We start from the raw sequence: 14,268 nt of genomic DNA, 5'->3' as shown, positions 1-14,268 counted from the left end.
TGCAAGATCACCCACTCCTGTCCTTTTATCCTGGAGTTTCCATTGCTCATTCTCATGCCTCTGGTTTTGAATATTTTGCAAAAAACTCACATTTGACAACCTGACCACTAGTTCTCAGATTTCAAAATCTTCCATCTGTACTTTCCCATTGTAATATTTTTATCTTGTTTTGTTTTCTATTATGAAAAAGGACCCTGATATCAAAGTAGGGAGGAAGAAGAGAGGAGGCATACCGCATAGTGTAAAGAGATGAGACAGGAGAAGGATAAGCCTCAAAAGGAGATGTTGGGGTCTGCTCAAACTGCCTGACAGAACTTCTGATGAATTAGCTACATGTAGCGCCAAGCGTGTTGACGTCTGCACAACCGCCTGACAGAATTCCCAATGAATCAACTACATGTAGCATCTAGCGCAGGTCTGCACAACAGCCTGAACTTCAGATGAATGAATCTGCAACATGTAGCACTGAGTGGATAAGGAGGGCGTAACTACTCTCCTTGCCTCCGCTAGCCCAATGTGGTAATGTTGAGCCTTATTGGCTCAAATAATGCTTCCATGCTCGTGAACCCCTCGTGCACTGGATAATGGTTGGCTGCAAGTTATGTACTTTGCACATGCAAGGGTGACCTTTAGCTTGATAGGTTAGAATAGTTTCCTGTTGGAAATCCCCCTTGCGGTTTTTTGCTTTAAATTGGGTTGCCTGAGAGAAATAAACGAGATCCTGCTTGACACGTCTCCCGGCTCGTGTGGTTCTGTTCGGGCCGACGCACTCAACCTTCCCTTTCCGCCCCACCGCTGACGGGCTGGACCCGTCAAGGAGGGAGGTGGAGGAGGTCATTAAGGCAGCAAGATATTTTCTGTGAAAAGTTGGAGGAGTCACCACAGCCTCAGAGAGGAGGCCGAGGGCGACTTCTCTGCGGCGTTCTCTCTACTCAGTGTTCAGAAGGAGGGAAATGGCAACTTCTTTTCCTTCTGCAGCAGTCACGCCTTGCTCACTCCGGATCATCTTCCTTACACAAGTAGGGGTGCTGCAGGGCTCAGAAGGCAGAAATTTGCTTGTGTGGGTCAAAAGTCAGTATTTCCGGCAGCAGCTCTGCTCCAGACCCCTCCATCTCTGGCACCACTGACTGCACCAGGCAGGGACCTCTGGGGACAAAGGCTCCTCATGGTAGCGATACATCTGGGGGCCAGTCATACTCAGAAGGCAGCTCAGTCAGGTCAAAGATTTTGCCCAGCTGGTCCGCTTCAGAGTTTCCACAGAGGAGAGGCTTTTGACAAAACATCGGTGCAAAGATACAGCCAACGTTCCACAAATCCACAGGTGTTGCCATCTGTAGACTGCAGAAGGACCTCAGGAGCACAGTACCCGAGTGTAACCGCCACAGATGGAAGAGCCATCTGGTAGCTGTAGATTCTGGCCAGGCCAAAGTCAGCCAACGTGACTGTCCACCACTTGTCACCAGAATGTTTTCTGGTTTCAGGTCTCAATGAACGATGCTTTTGGCATGAAGAAAATCGAGGCCTTTTAGAAACTGGCACATCCGATTCTTGATGGTCTCAGCTGGCAAGCCTGGTGGTGGTGCCTCGTTCAAATAGGTCCTTAAGTCTTGGGCCTTGGGCTACATGCTGTAACACTAGGGTCACCTTGATCTCCCAGTCAGTATGGGAAATGGCACAGATGTCCATCAGATGGGCAGTAGTGGGATGCGTAAAAGCTTCCAGCCCCTTCTGTAAGGCCACTTCATGAACTGTGCTGATGGGAAGGCCCCCTCCAGCCCCTCCTCCATTGGGGGCTCTCACACTCTTAAGGGCAGCAAAGTGGTTTGTGGGATCCCGGACCTTGTACATTGTCCTATGGGCACCAACACCAATTTCAGCCCCTGGCTCATTATCAAGAGGTAGCCATTTCTCAGATCTGGGAAGACCCTGTAATCACAGAGACTTCTACCACCAAAACTTCCTTCCAGAGTTAGAATCCTATGAGCCTTACTCCAGATCAAATGCTGTGGGGCAGACTGTTATGGGAACTCTGGAGCCGGTTAGGTTCCATACACCCGAACTCAGGTGGGGGGGACAGGGTTCTGGATTCTACAGGTGGGACCATAGACACAGGCGGCAGGCTAGGCTCCTTCACCCCCACCCTCGCCATGTGACCAGCTCCAACATTGAAGTATTTTTAATGTGATTTTTTTTTCAATTTGAAGTAAAAATTGAAGTTTGTGTAAAAATTGCAAGTAGAGTTCCAAGAGCCTTCTTTTTCTGTAACCAGTTGAAACATATGCCAAATTGCAAAAATGATATCCCCCCATCCCATCCCATACACTAGTATATATTTCATACAAACAAATACATTCTCCTACTTAGCCATAACTGTCAAAGATCAGGAAATGGACATTGATATATTATTGATGTAGGATAGAAGGAATAAGTAGGTAGAAAGGAGACAGACAGGAAGGAAAAGTAAAAAAAATAACTTTATATAAAGTTTTTTTTACTTTATATATTTTATATATTTTATACTTTATATAAAGTATAAAATATACTTTATATAAAGTATAAAATAATTTGATATAAGAACCTGGAGCTGAAGTGCTTCTGCCTCTAGTCCACAAACCAGCTAGCTCCCTTTTCTAGTCCTGACTCCCCCAAATTCCTGGGAAACCTGTAGATCCTAGAGTTAACTATAATATTCCCGAGAAACCTATAATTTAGGATATTCCAGTTTATCCGTCAATCAGTTAATGAGGACCCCAATCAACCTGAAGACCCTAAGGCTGACCAGACCACCAGACCATCTGGAAGCGCCTCGGGACTATAGGACTGAGCTCATCCACCCTAAGGCTGCCAGACCACCTGCCCACCATAAACTGCCTCGGGACTACCGGACCGAACTCATCCTCGCATACCTTCTCTAGCCCACCCTTCATGAAAGTCCCCTATAAGAAGAGAACACTGAACTCCCTAAAATGCCTTCCTCATCTTGAGGTGGCCCGCATTCTCTCTTGAATGTGTATTTCCTCCCCTTTTCCCCAAATAAACCTCTGCCCATGGCTCTAACTGGCACGTGCTGAAATCCTTTTCTGTCATGTTAGCCAAGGTCCCTGCAGATCCTGAGTTCCTGAGCTGAGCGCTTACCCCAACATTATGACCATACAACCCTCAGGTCTACACCCCCAGTCCTTCTTAGTCTTTTTATTGTTTTAATTTATTTTTGCACTGGAGACTGAATCTCTGAGCTTGGAGTTCTACCTCTGAGCTACACCCATAGCCCTTTTTATTTTTTATTTTGTAACAAGGTATCACTAAGTTGCTGAGAATCTCATTAAATTACTGAGGCTATCTCTAATCTGTGATATTATTGTTTCAGTCTCCCAAGTACTGGGATTACAGTGACCCTTTTGAATGGAACAGGAGATATGTACTCATGTCAGCCCTACCAAAAGTGAGTAAAGCCAGGAAGTTATGGTGAACGCTATCAAACTCTGCACAGAAGGTATAGCCTAGCCAAGGACCCTCTATTTAGACAGAAACAAGAAAACAACTTTTGTTATCTGATCCCAAATATTTTTTTTAGTAGTTCATAACCATTGGGCTCTTTATTAAAAGGAGAGAGAACCTCCTGGACAATTTTTTTAGTTGGCTATCTTGTGACGTTGCCTCCCTTTTGTATTCTGCGTTATAATTTGTGACAGCATTTCTACTTTAGGCTTACAGCATTTGACCCTTTCGCTTAGATGTTCCGCCATTGTTCCAACACTAAAAGCCACAGGCAAGAGACCTGCAAAGTCAGATTGGCTGACACCCCGGTTCTTTCCTCTGGATTGAGGAATGGACACAAGATGGGCGTGGGAGGGGCTGTAAGAAGGACTTAGACTCCTCACTTCGGCATGTGGTGAAGGTGGGTGGTAAGAGAGGATTAAAGACTTGGCATCTCTGCTCCATTTGCATTCACCTCCCTAGGATTTCAGGGACAGCCAGCATGGTGGATAAACAGCCTGTGGTAAGCTCCAGCTCCCTCCCCGGCAACGGCAACTTCCCTCTCACTGACCAGGCCTCCCCTGACCAATCTACTCCGACCCAGAGAGGACAAGTGACTTGGCCCAGCGCCGCGTGAGCCCTGGCCAAGGCCAGGGGACAGACCATGGAGGGGTTGATGTGCGCTGTGTGGGAGGCCCTCGCACGCTCACCAGAAACAACCGGGGGCCTGCTGGGGTTGCTTCTCCATGACAGGTGGAGAACACAGTCCAGAGTGCGCCATGCATACCTGCAATCCCAGTTTGTTTGTTTGTTTGTTTTCTTTTTTTGTGGTGCTGAAGATCGAACTCAGGTGCTCTTACCTCAGAGTTCTACTTCCTGCCCTTTTATTTCCTATTTTGAAACAGGGTCTTGCTGAGTTGCTGAGGCTGATTTTGAACCCGTAATCCTGTCTCAGCCTCCCAAACACTGGGATTAGAGGCGTGGGCCACCACACCCAGATTGTGACTTCTACTTTGGCTTAAATTTTCTGTTTTTGTGTCATTGCTCCCTCAGCCTAGCAGCAATGGAGAAACTTGCTACTTTCCAAACACACAGTGATTGGCCGAGTCTCTGCTTTTCTTCCTGGACTGCTGTCTGAGTTGCTTTTCCCCACACTCCAAAATTATTAATCCTTTTTTTATTCTCTTGGTACTGGGAATGAAACCCAGGGTCATTCTATCTTGGAGTTATAGCCACAGCCCTTTTATTTTTTTTTTTTTAATTTTGAAACAGGGTTTTGTTAAGTTGATGACAGCTGAGGCTGGCTTCAGATCCATAATCCCCCATCTCAGTTTTCCAAGTACCAGCATCACAGGTGTGCGCCACCACACGTGGCCTTTATTTATCCTTGATCATGCGTCTCCATGTAATATCTTTGATCCAAACCTTCCCTCATTTCCCCCGCCCCACCCTTTCCTCCTGTTGCTTCCTGTCCTCCCTCTGCGGTAGTTTCCTCAGGTCTCCTTTGCATTACAATTTCGCGGGCTGCTTCTGTTGCACAGGATTCTCCATGTTTGGTGAATCTTACACAGAGTCTTGGATTTAATTGCTTCTCAGGAGAAAGACAAGGTGGTTCCAGCTCAGGTCCCTCTGGTGTCCAACTTCCCTTGGCGTTTTCTTTCCCAGAGGAGGAGGCCTGGTTGACATGCTGTCAGGGGCTGGGCAAGCGAGCTGCCCCCAGGGTGTGGAGGGGAGGTGCCAGAGCCTGGGCTGGAGCAGAATGGTGGGGCAGCCAAGGGTGTCCCCTAAAGTGGATGACGTCCACAGACCACCGGAGCACCAGGCTGACAGCAGCTAGGTCTTGTGTAATGAGCAGTGAAGACAGCCAGGCCTCCATGCTCCTTAGACACCCTGTGTCCTACCTGGTCTCTGTGAGCAGGACCCAGGGCTGGTGCCCAGGTGGGAAAGGACACACGGAGAACAGCCCTGCTCCTGGGTGGAGGGCCTCTGGCTGCACGGTGGGGCCAGGTGTGCGTTCTGGACCTGGGCTGTTGACAGCACCTGCCGGGCTCCCAGAGGTCAGGGCCACCCCTGGGAAAGTGGAGCCTGCCCTGCTGGCCCTGGGCCAGGGCTGCGGGTGGGAGGGCAGAGCTTTGATCTCCTGCTCCCTGCTGGGTGGGGGCAGAAGAGAGATAAAGCATCTCTTAAGAAGCCTCGAACATGGGAGATGGCTGTCCTTGAACCTGTGATCCTCCAGTCTCAGCCTACCTAGTACTGGGACTGTAGGCAAGCACCACCATACTGGGCTTCCCATTCTGGATTCTCAACAAGAGAGAAAGCTCTAGGCAGCCCGCAGGGGTAAAGAGCTTGTGTACAGTGTTGGAAGAGTTGGGAAGGGGAGACATCCAGAAGGGATTCGCTGAGATCTGCAGACAGCTCACAACTTCACTAAAGTGGCTCCCTGCCCTTCACACGCCCCAAATGCCCTTCAGCTCAGACTTGCTACCTCACATGTGACTGAGAACCAACTCTTAAGTGCATCTGCCCCAAGTTCTATTAGTGTGGACACCAGTGAGAGGGAGGGAGGAGGAAGCACCAGTTCCCTGGGGCTGGGGGTTGGGTGTGTTGGACATCAATGGCCGATGGCCGACGGTGTGTGACTCGCCTCCCGCCCTCCCTTAGCCCCTTGCCCAGTTCTGCTCCTTGAGCTGCTCCTTGGCCTGAGTGCAGAGGAGGAGGCTGCAGCCACACTAGCTTTCCACAGAGGAGGGAGAGTCAGAGCTGGAGGGGAGACCTGTTCATGACCTCACCTTCACCCCCTCACGGCCCCTTCCAGGCCCCATTGAATCAATCTTTAAAGAACAATCTTTACTTGGGAAGCTGAGACAGGGGGATCTCAGGTTCGAGGCCAGCTTCAGCAACATAATGAGACTCTCAGCAACTTAGCAAGACCCTTGTTCAAAATAAAAAAATAAAAAGGGTTGGCAGTGTAGTTTAGGAGTAGATTACTCTGGATTCAATGTGCAGTAACAAAAATAAAGTAAAATAAAGCACAGTCCTTCGTCTTGAGTTTAGATTCTCGTTTGGGATTTCTGGGTGGAAGGGGAGGAGTTGGGGAGTGCCATCTGGCTGTCACCCTGTCTCAGCTCTAGGGCGTCTGGGTTACAGGGCGCAGGGCTGGAGGGGACGGCAGCACTGGTTAGGGCTCCTTTTCCTCTTCCTCCCTTCACTTCTCTCCCTTCCCACCCTTGGTCACCTCCCTTTGCTGACCTCTAGTTTTCACTTTTCCATCTTATTCTGTTCTAATTTTCTCTTTGCCTCCTCATTTTCTGAGTTTGCAAGGAACCTTGTGTGTGTGTGTGTGCACACATGCTGTTGTGTGGATGTGCTTGCGCAGTGTGTGTGTGTGTGTGTGTGTGTGTGTGTGTGTGTGTACCCATGCACATATGTGTTTGGGGGCTGTGCTGAGCATTTGGAGCCAGCTTAATGACAGGGCCTCTGTGACTGAGATTTTCTCAACTTGTCCTGTAAGAGTATCTTACCTTGTCCACACACCCTTCTTATTCTGTAAAGGACTGAGTGGAAATGAACAGAACCAGCCTCGGCAACTTGGCAAGACCCTGTTTCAAAATAAAAAAATAGCCTGGACTCATGGTGTGTGCTTGTAATCCCAGTACTTGGGAGGCTGAGACAGGAAGGATCACAGGTTCACAGCCAGCCTCAGCTACTTAGTGAGGACTTGTTTCAAAATATAGAATAAAAAATAGGAGCCGGGTATGGTGGCCCATACTTGTAATCCCCGCATTCAAGAGGCTGAGACTGGAATCTCGCGGTTCTCGGACAGCCTCAGTTACTTTTAGTAAGGCCCTCTGCAACTCAGTGAGACCCTGTTTCAAAATAAAGAATAAAAAATAGGGCAGGGATAGAGTATAGCTCGGAGTTTGAATGTCCCTGGGTTGCATCCGGTGTACTGCAAAAAAAAAAAAAAAAAAAAAAAGGGCTGGGGTGTAGCTCGAAGTTAGAATGCCCCTGGGTTCCATCTCCAGCACCATAAAACAAACAAACAATAGCTGTCCTCCAGTCCAGGAGCAGAGTGGAGGGTGGGCAGCGGCCAGCACGGGCCAGCTCACCCTACAGGCCTCCTCCTCCCTGTTCAGACCTTCTCCCCTTTTCTTCTCCAGATCTGAGTTGCCTTCCAGCTGGGGGAAGGCCCCTTAATCCCCCTTCCCTCTCCAGGAGAGGTGCCCTGGGAGATGTGGAATTGTGACAGGCAGTCTCAGGACTCCTGGGGACAGAGCTCCCTGATCTCCGTGCTCATCACCCTGCACATCACCCTGCACGGCTCCAGGTGCCGAACCTGGAGAACACGGCAGGCAGAGCCATCACGAGGCCTGCGCTGGGGTCCGCCAGGTCGGGCACCACTGCCCTGGAGTGTCTGTCTCTGCTGCTCCTGGAGAACCAGCACAGCGATGGGGTTCACATGGTGGAAGGAGCCCCAGAGGCAGAGACTGGCTCTTTCCCCAGCAGCCTTGGAAGGGGGTGGGCCCTGGACATGCCTCTCCTTTCCTTGCATATCCTTGCTCTTATCTGAGTGGAGACAAAGATGCTCCTCCCACTTTTCTTAGAGGCCAACCCCCTCCAAATCTATATAAGGTCCACAGCAGGGACTGAGTGTTGCAGAAGCTGGTCTTCCACCCCCTCTGAGAGCCTGACTGGAGACCCAGGTAAGCCGCCCTAGGGGTGGCCCCAGGAGCTGCTCCTAGGAGGTGACACTTGCCCTGAGAAAGCCTGAGCCAGGCCATAGAGGGCAGGGTCAGAGAGAAGGGATGGGGCAGGAGGAAGGGCCACACTGGGCAGCGAGCATCCCTCTGTGGAATACAATGGAATCCCTTTATGACGCCAGGGTCAGGTGCTGGGCTGAGTTTCCCTTGTGTTATAAGACAACAGGCTTTGTTGGCCAGTGGCTAGGGTGTCATGGCAACACTGCAGAAATACAAAATGATGCTCAATGATCTTTGAGTTTTGGGTACCAGTGTATTTTATTTCTCAAAATTATTTTATTTAATATTATTTGGGGGGGTCTGAGAATTTAAACCTAGGGGGTGTTCTACCTCTGATCTATACTTCATCCCTATTTACTTATTTAATTAATTAATTTTTGCAGTACTGGGAATTAAACCCAGGGGCTTTCTATCTCTGAGCTATACCCCCAGTCTTATTTTGTTTTCTTTATTTTTGAAACAGGGTCTCACTAATTTGCAGAGGGCCTCACCAAGTAGCTAAGGCTGTCTGTGAACCACAATTCTCCTGTCTCAGCCTCTCAAATGTTGGGATTACAGGTGTGCACCACCACACCCGGCTTTTATTTTTAATTTTGTGATGGGTTCTCTCTAAGTTACTCTCAGGTTGTCAAATACATTTTAGATGTAACTCCAGTATTCAAACGCAGTGCTGCCAGGATCTGGGGTGACGCTGTTGGTCACCTCCAGGAGGCCACTCTCCAGTGAGTGGGGATAAAATGCACTTAGAGATGGGTACATGTATCTTATCAACTTGAAAGCTCTCTCAAGAAGAAGGACACTTTCTGGCTGAGCTGAAAGGGAGACTTTGGCCAGGAAGCAGCAGCGGGAGCTGGCATCTCTTCCTCTCTCTCCCTTCCCCAGCCAGGCTCCCCAGGACAGCGAGGCCACCATGGCTCTGGAGAAGTCCCTCGTCCTGTTGCCTCTGCTGGTGTTGCTGGCGCTGGCATGGGTGCAGCCTTGCCTGGGCAAGGAATCCTCTGCCCAGAAGTTCCAGCGGCAGCACATGGACTCAGAGGGTTTGTCCAGCAGCAGCAGCAGCCCCACCTACTGCAACCAAATGATGCAGCGCCGGAACATGACCCAGGGCAGGTGCAAGCCGGTGAACACCTTCGTGCATGAGTCTCTGGAAGATGTGCGGGCCGTCTGCTCCCAGGAAAACGTCACCTGCAAGAACGGGCAGACCAACTGCTACCGCAGCAGCTCCACCATGCGCATCACAGACTGCCGCACCACGGGCAGCTCCAAGTACCCCAACTGCGCCTACAGCACCACCCAGAAAGTGATGCACATCATCGTGGCTTGTGAAGGGAACCCGTCTGTACCCGTGCACTATGACGCTTCTGTGGAAGCCTCCAGCTGAGGCCAGAGCGGTGAGGTGCCTTCTACCCTCACTGTCACCGCGACGCCTGCCTGGGCTCCTCTCAACACACTCTTCCTCTCCTGCGCCTTGCTCCCGCTGGCTTTGGGGGTGTGGAGTGGGTTGTGACCTGGCCCCATGTTAACTCCTTTCAATAAAACATAATTGCAGCCACCTGATGGATCGCTGATGCGTCTGGTCCACATGCTCTTTCTGTGGTTGCTTTCCAGCAAGGGCAAGAACTGGGAGTCGGGTTAGTCCTGGTTAGTTCGTGGCTAACCTGCGGGTTAGCCGCGAAGGAGTAATTGATGCCTTCCCTTGAGTGCTGGATTTCAGTGACCCGAGAAAATTCCTTTCCTAGTGGATTCCTAGGAAAGACGAGGCTTCTGTGTGTGTTAATTACTAGATTTGATTACATTTTCAACCATTATATCAATCCTCTATTTGCAGTTGTACTGATTTTAGATGGGGCCATAGCACCAGGGAAAGGCCGACTTCCCACCAACATTTCGGGTTCTGCCATTGTCTGTGCAAACTGCATCTGTAGATGTGATTCACCTCCATTCCTCCCCACCTCCCTGCCCTCCATTTCTTTTTCTTTTTTTCTTTCTTCTTTTGCTGGGGATTGAGCCCAGGGGCATTCCACCTCCCAACTATACCCCCTAGCCTCATTTTATTTTGAAATAGGGACTTGCTAAGTTGCTGACAGCCTCAGTAAGGTGCTGAGGCTGGATTCAAACTTCAATCCTCCTGTTTTAGCCTTCCAAGTACTGGGATTTACAGGCATGGGCCACCAACCAGGTTTATAATCCTAGTTCTTATAAGTCTTAGACAGGAAGATCCCAAGTTCAAAGCCAGCCTCAGCAATTTAGAGAGACCCTATTTCAAAGTAAAAAAAATAAAACAGGCCTGGGTTGTAGCGCAGAGGTAGAATGTTCCTGGGTTCAATATCCAGTGTGAAAAAGAAAAAGAGAGAAAGAATACATTTGGGGAAGGGAGACTGGCTGGGCCAAGTTGGAGTGAGTTGAGGCCCCAGGTCACCAGTGCAAAGCTCACAGCAGGTCCTACAGGGAGTGGAGGTGGGATTTAGTGACTGATAAAAGGCTCCCCTGAGGGTGATAAGACTTGTCCCCTGAACTAGGCAAGGCTGGACTCTCTTGGCCTTGATGTGTCTGCATAGAGTCCCCACCTCGTGACGTCCTAGACAGTAGCTCCCATGGGGAGCAGAGCCATCACCGCCTAAGTGTGCGCAGGAGGAGGGCGGGACATGGGAGAGGGTGATGGGAGGTGCCTCCAAGCAGACTTTCCTCAAACTCTTGCTTCCTTGATGAAACCAGCCAAGGACGCCCCTTGAGAGAGGTGGAGTGGGATGCTGCTTGGAGAAGTTGTCTTCCTAGAGACCTCTTCCTGGGGGTGGGGCGCAGGAGCCCTGCTCCCACCCTCCTTCCTCTCCCTGCAGCTACTCCCTGCCAGAGCCCCTCTGCCTCTAGAGCCTGGCTGGCCAGCCTGTGACTGAGCAGGAGGCCATCTCTCCTTTCTCCACACACACTTCGTATCAGGAGGAGCTGCGGGGACCAGAGAATCCAGAACTAAAACAAGAGGTCAGTTTCACTTTAAGTTAAGTGGTCCTTTGTGTGCACACCCCAAGGGGCACATCCCCCACCCACGACACACCAGGCAGGGGGCGAGGACGCTGCACTGGCCCAAGTGCAGGACCCCCAATCCTTCTGCAGCCAAAGTGCTGCCCAACCTTGGGCAACTCTGGTCCTCTGTCCCATCGTGTAGCAATGGGACGACTGGAGGAAGGTGCCTTCAAGTGCTTGAGTTCAAAGGTAAATGTGTGTGTGTGTGTATGTGTGTGTGTGTGTGTGTGTGTGTGTGTGTGTGTGTGTGTGTTCTACCTCTGAGTTACAATATTGGCCCTGTTTTATTCAGTTAGTTTTATTATTTTGAAAAAGGGTCTTCTACGTTAGGATGCTCTTGGCTCAAAGCTGGGATCCTCCTGTCTGTCTCCCAGGCACTGGGGTCACTTATGACTTCTCCTTTGGCCTCTGTTTTTGTGTCATTGCTGCTTTAGCCCAGTAAATGCTACTTTCTAAACACACAGCACTCGCGAGGCCCAGCATTTCTGTGTCTCTTCCTGGGCTTCTGTCTGAATCGCCCTTCCTCAGCCCTAAAAATGACTAATCCTTGATCATGCTCGTTTCCCCCTCTCACCCTTTCCTCCTGTTGTTTCCTGTCCTCCCTCTGTGGTAGTTTACTCAGGTCTCCTTTGCATTACAATTTCTTTTCCTTCCTTCCTTTCTTCCTTTCTTTCTCTTTCTTTCTTTCTTTCTTTCTTTCTTTCTTTCTTTCTTTCTTTCTTTCTGGTGGTACTGGGGATGGAATCCTTCTACCTCCGGGCTATACTCCCAGACCTATTTTATATTTTATTTCGAAACAGGGTCTCTTAAGCCAGCAAAACTGGCTTCGAACCTGCGTGATCCTCCTGTCTCTACCTCCCAAGTGCGGGGATCACAAGCGTGCGCCACCACTCCTGGTTTGCATTCCAATTTTGAGCTGCTTCTGTTGCACAGGATTCTCCACACTAGGTGAATCTTACACAGTCTTGGGTATAATTGCTTCTCAGGAGAAAGACAAGGTAGTTCCTGGCTCAGGTCTCTCAGCTGTCCTACCTTCCCTTGGCATCCGTTTTCTTTTCCAGAGAAGGAGACCAGATCGCTATTTCTGCTCCAGTGATAGGCTGCCAGGGAGCCGGGCATCGAGCTGCCCCTAGGGTGGGGAGGGAAGGTGCCAGTGCCTGGGCTGGAGCAGAATGTGCAGCAGCCAGGGGGGCCCCCTAAAGTGGATGAAGCCCAGAGACCACCGGAGCACCAGGCTGACAGCAGCTAGGTCTTGTGTAATGAGCAGTGCAGACAGCCGAGCCTCCATGCTCCTCAGACACCCTGTGTCCTACCTGGGCTCGGTGAGGAGGACCCGAGGCTGGTGCCCAGGTGGGAAAGGACACACGGAGAACAGCCCTGCTCCTGGGTGGAGGGCTTCTGGCTACACGGTGGGGCCAGGTGTGCGTTTTGGACCTGGGCTGTTGACAGCACCTGCCGGGCTCTCAGTGGTCAGGACCGTCCCTGGGAAAGTGGAGCCTGCCCTGCTGGCCCTCGGCCTTGGTCTCCTGCTCCCTGCTGGGTGGGGGCATGTCCTCAGGTGGAGATGGGGAGGCACCCACAGTCTGAGCCCGTCCTGCTCTTCCGTGGTTGGCACATCACCTCCTGGAACCTACTGGACTCCGTTCCCCGTCTCGCCTCCCCACCCGTTCCCAGAAGCCCAGGTTCTCCAATACTCTGCAGAGAGACTTTGGGGAGACGGAAAGTGATACCAGAAGACAGTCCAGCTGAATCCAGCCTGATGGGCTGAGGGGTTTTATTGTTGTTTTGTGGTGCTGGGGATTTAACTCAGGGACATTCTTCCTCTAGTTATATACACTCACACCTTTTTTATTTTGAAACAAAATCTTGCTAAGATTCTGAGGCTAACCTTAAACCTGCCATCCTCTTGTAGGTGAAATTACAGGCACATGCTTCAGTGCCCCACTGACTCCCCCCCGCCCCCCAGTAATGGAGATTTAACCCAAGGGCATTCGACCACTGAGCTATACCCCACCCCTATTTTTACTCTTTAGTTGGAAATAGGATCTCAGTAAGTTGCTGAGGACCTTGCTAAATTGGCCACAAATCTGCAATCCTCCTATCTTGGCCTCCCAAAGTACTGTGATTACAGGCATGTGCTCCAGCACCAGGCTGTGAGGTTCTTTTATTTACTTATTTTTTTTTTTCCTGTATTGGGGATTGATGCCAAGGGCATTCTACCTCTAACCTACATGCCAAGTCCTATTTTTTATTCTTTATTTTGGAACAGGGTCTCACTAAGTTGCAGAGTGCTTCACTAAGTAGCTGAGGCTGGCCACAAACCTGCAATCCTTCTGTCTCAAGCCTCCCAAGTACCGGGATTAAAACATGCACCACCACCCGGGCGCTGGCTTAAGAGACCCTGTTTTCAAATTTAAAAAAAAAAAGTATAAAAATAGGTCTGGGAGTGTAGCCCAGAGGTAGAAGGGCTTCCAGAAACCCCCAGTACCACACACACAAAAAAAAAAAAAAAAAAAAAACCAACAACAACAAAACACCCAAAACCAACCAACCAAACAAACAAAAACAACATGTACCACCATGCCTGACTGTGAGATTGTTTTCTTTCTTTCTTTTTTTTTTTTTTTTTTGGTGGTACTGGGGGTGGAACCCAGAGGCTTTCTACCTCTGGGCTATACTCCCAGACCTTTTTCATATTTTATTTGGAAACAGGGTCTCACTAAGTTGCTGAGAGCCTAAGTAGCTGAGGCTGGCTTCAAACCCGTGCGATCCTCCTGTCTCAGCCTCCCAAGCGCTGGGATTACAAGTGTGCGCCACCACTGCAATAATTGGTTATGTAGCCAGGCATGGTGGCACATGCTTCTTTTTTTTGTGGTACTGAGAGTGGAGCCCAAGGGCTTTCTACCTTCGGGCTACACCTATTTTATACTTTATTTGGAAACAGGGTCTCACTAAGTTGCTGAGGCTGGCTTCGAACCTGTGTGATCCTCCTGTCACAGCCTCCCAAGTG

General features: G+C 50.1%; 1 protein-coding gene and 1 pseudogene across 2 annotated transcripts; one reads left to right on the top strand and one right to left on the bottom strand.

Moving 5' to 3' along the window:
* Nucleotides 1–992: 992 nt before the first annotated feature.
* LOC308270925 (cyclin-dependent kinase 4-like) lies at nt 993–2,896 on the bottom strand (annotated as a pseudogene). Its single transcript has 2 exons — nt 2,883–2,896; nt 993–1,915 (listed from the first exon to the last, which is right to left on the bottom strand). The product of its transcript is annotated as a cyclin-dependent kinase 4-like (transcript).
* A 6,251-nt stretch (nt 2,897–9,147) lies between these two features.
* Nucleotides 9,148–9,618, top strand: LOC308271311 (ribonuclease pancreatic-like; the record flags this gene model as incomplete). Its single annotated transcript, XM_080707592.1, has 1 exon — nt 9,148–9,618. One exon carries the CDS (start codon nt 9,148–9,150, stop codon nt 9,616–9,618), a length of 471 nt encoding a protein of 156 aa, XP_080563718.1.
* Nucleotides 9,619–14,268: the final 4,650 nt, after the last annotated feature.

This window comes from Muscardinus avellanarius, assembly GCF_963383645.1.
Source record: "Muscardinus avellanarius genome assembly, chromosome: 12".
NCBI lineage: Eukaryota > Metazoa > Chordata > Mammalia > Rodentia > Gliridae > Muscardinus > Muscardinus avellanarius.
This window is presented reverse-complemented; position numbering and strand designations above follow the sequence as displayed.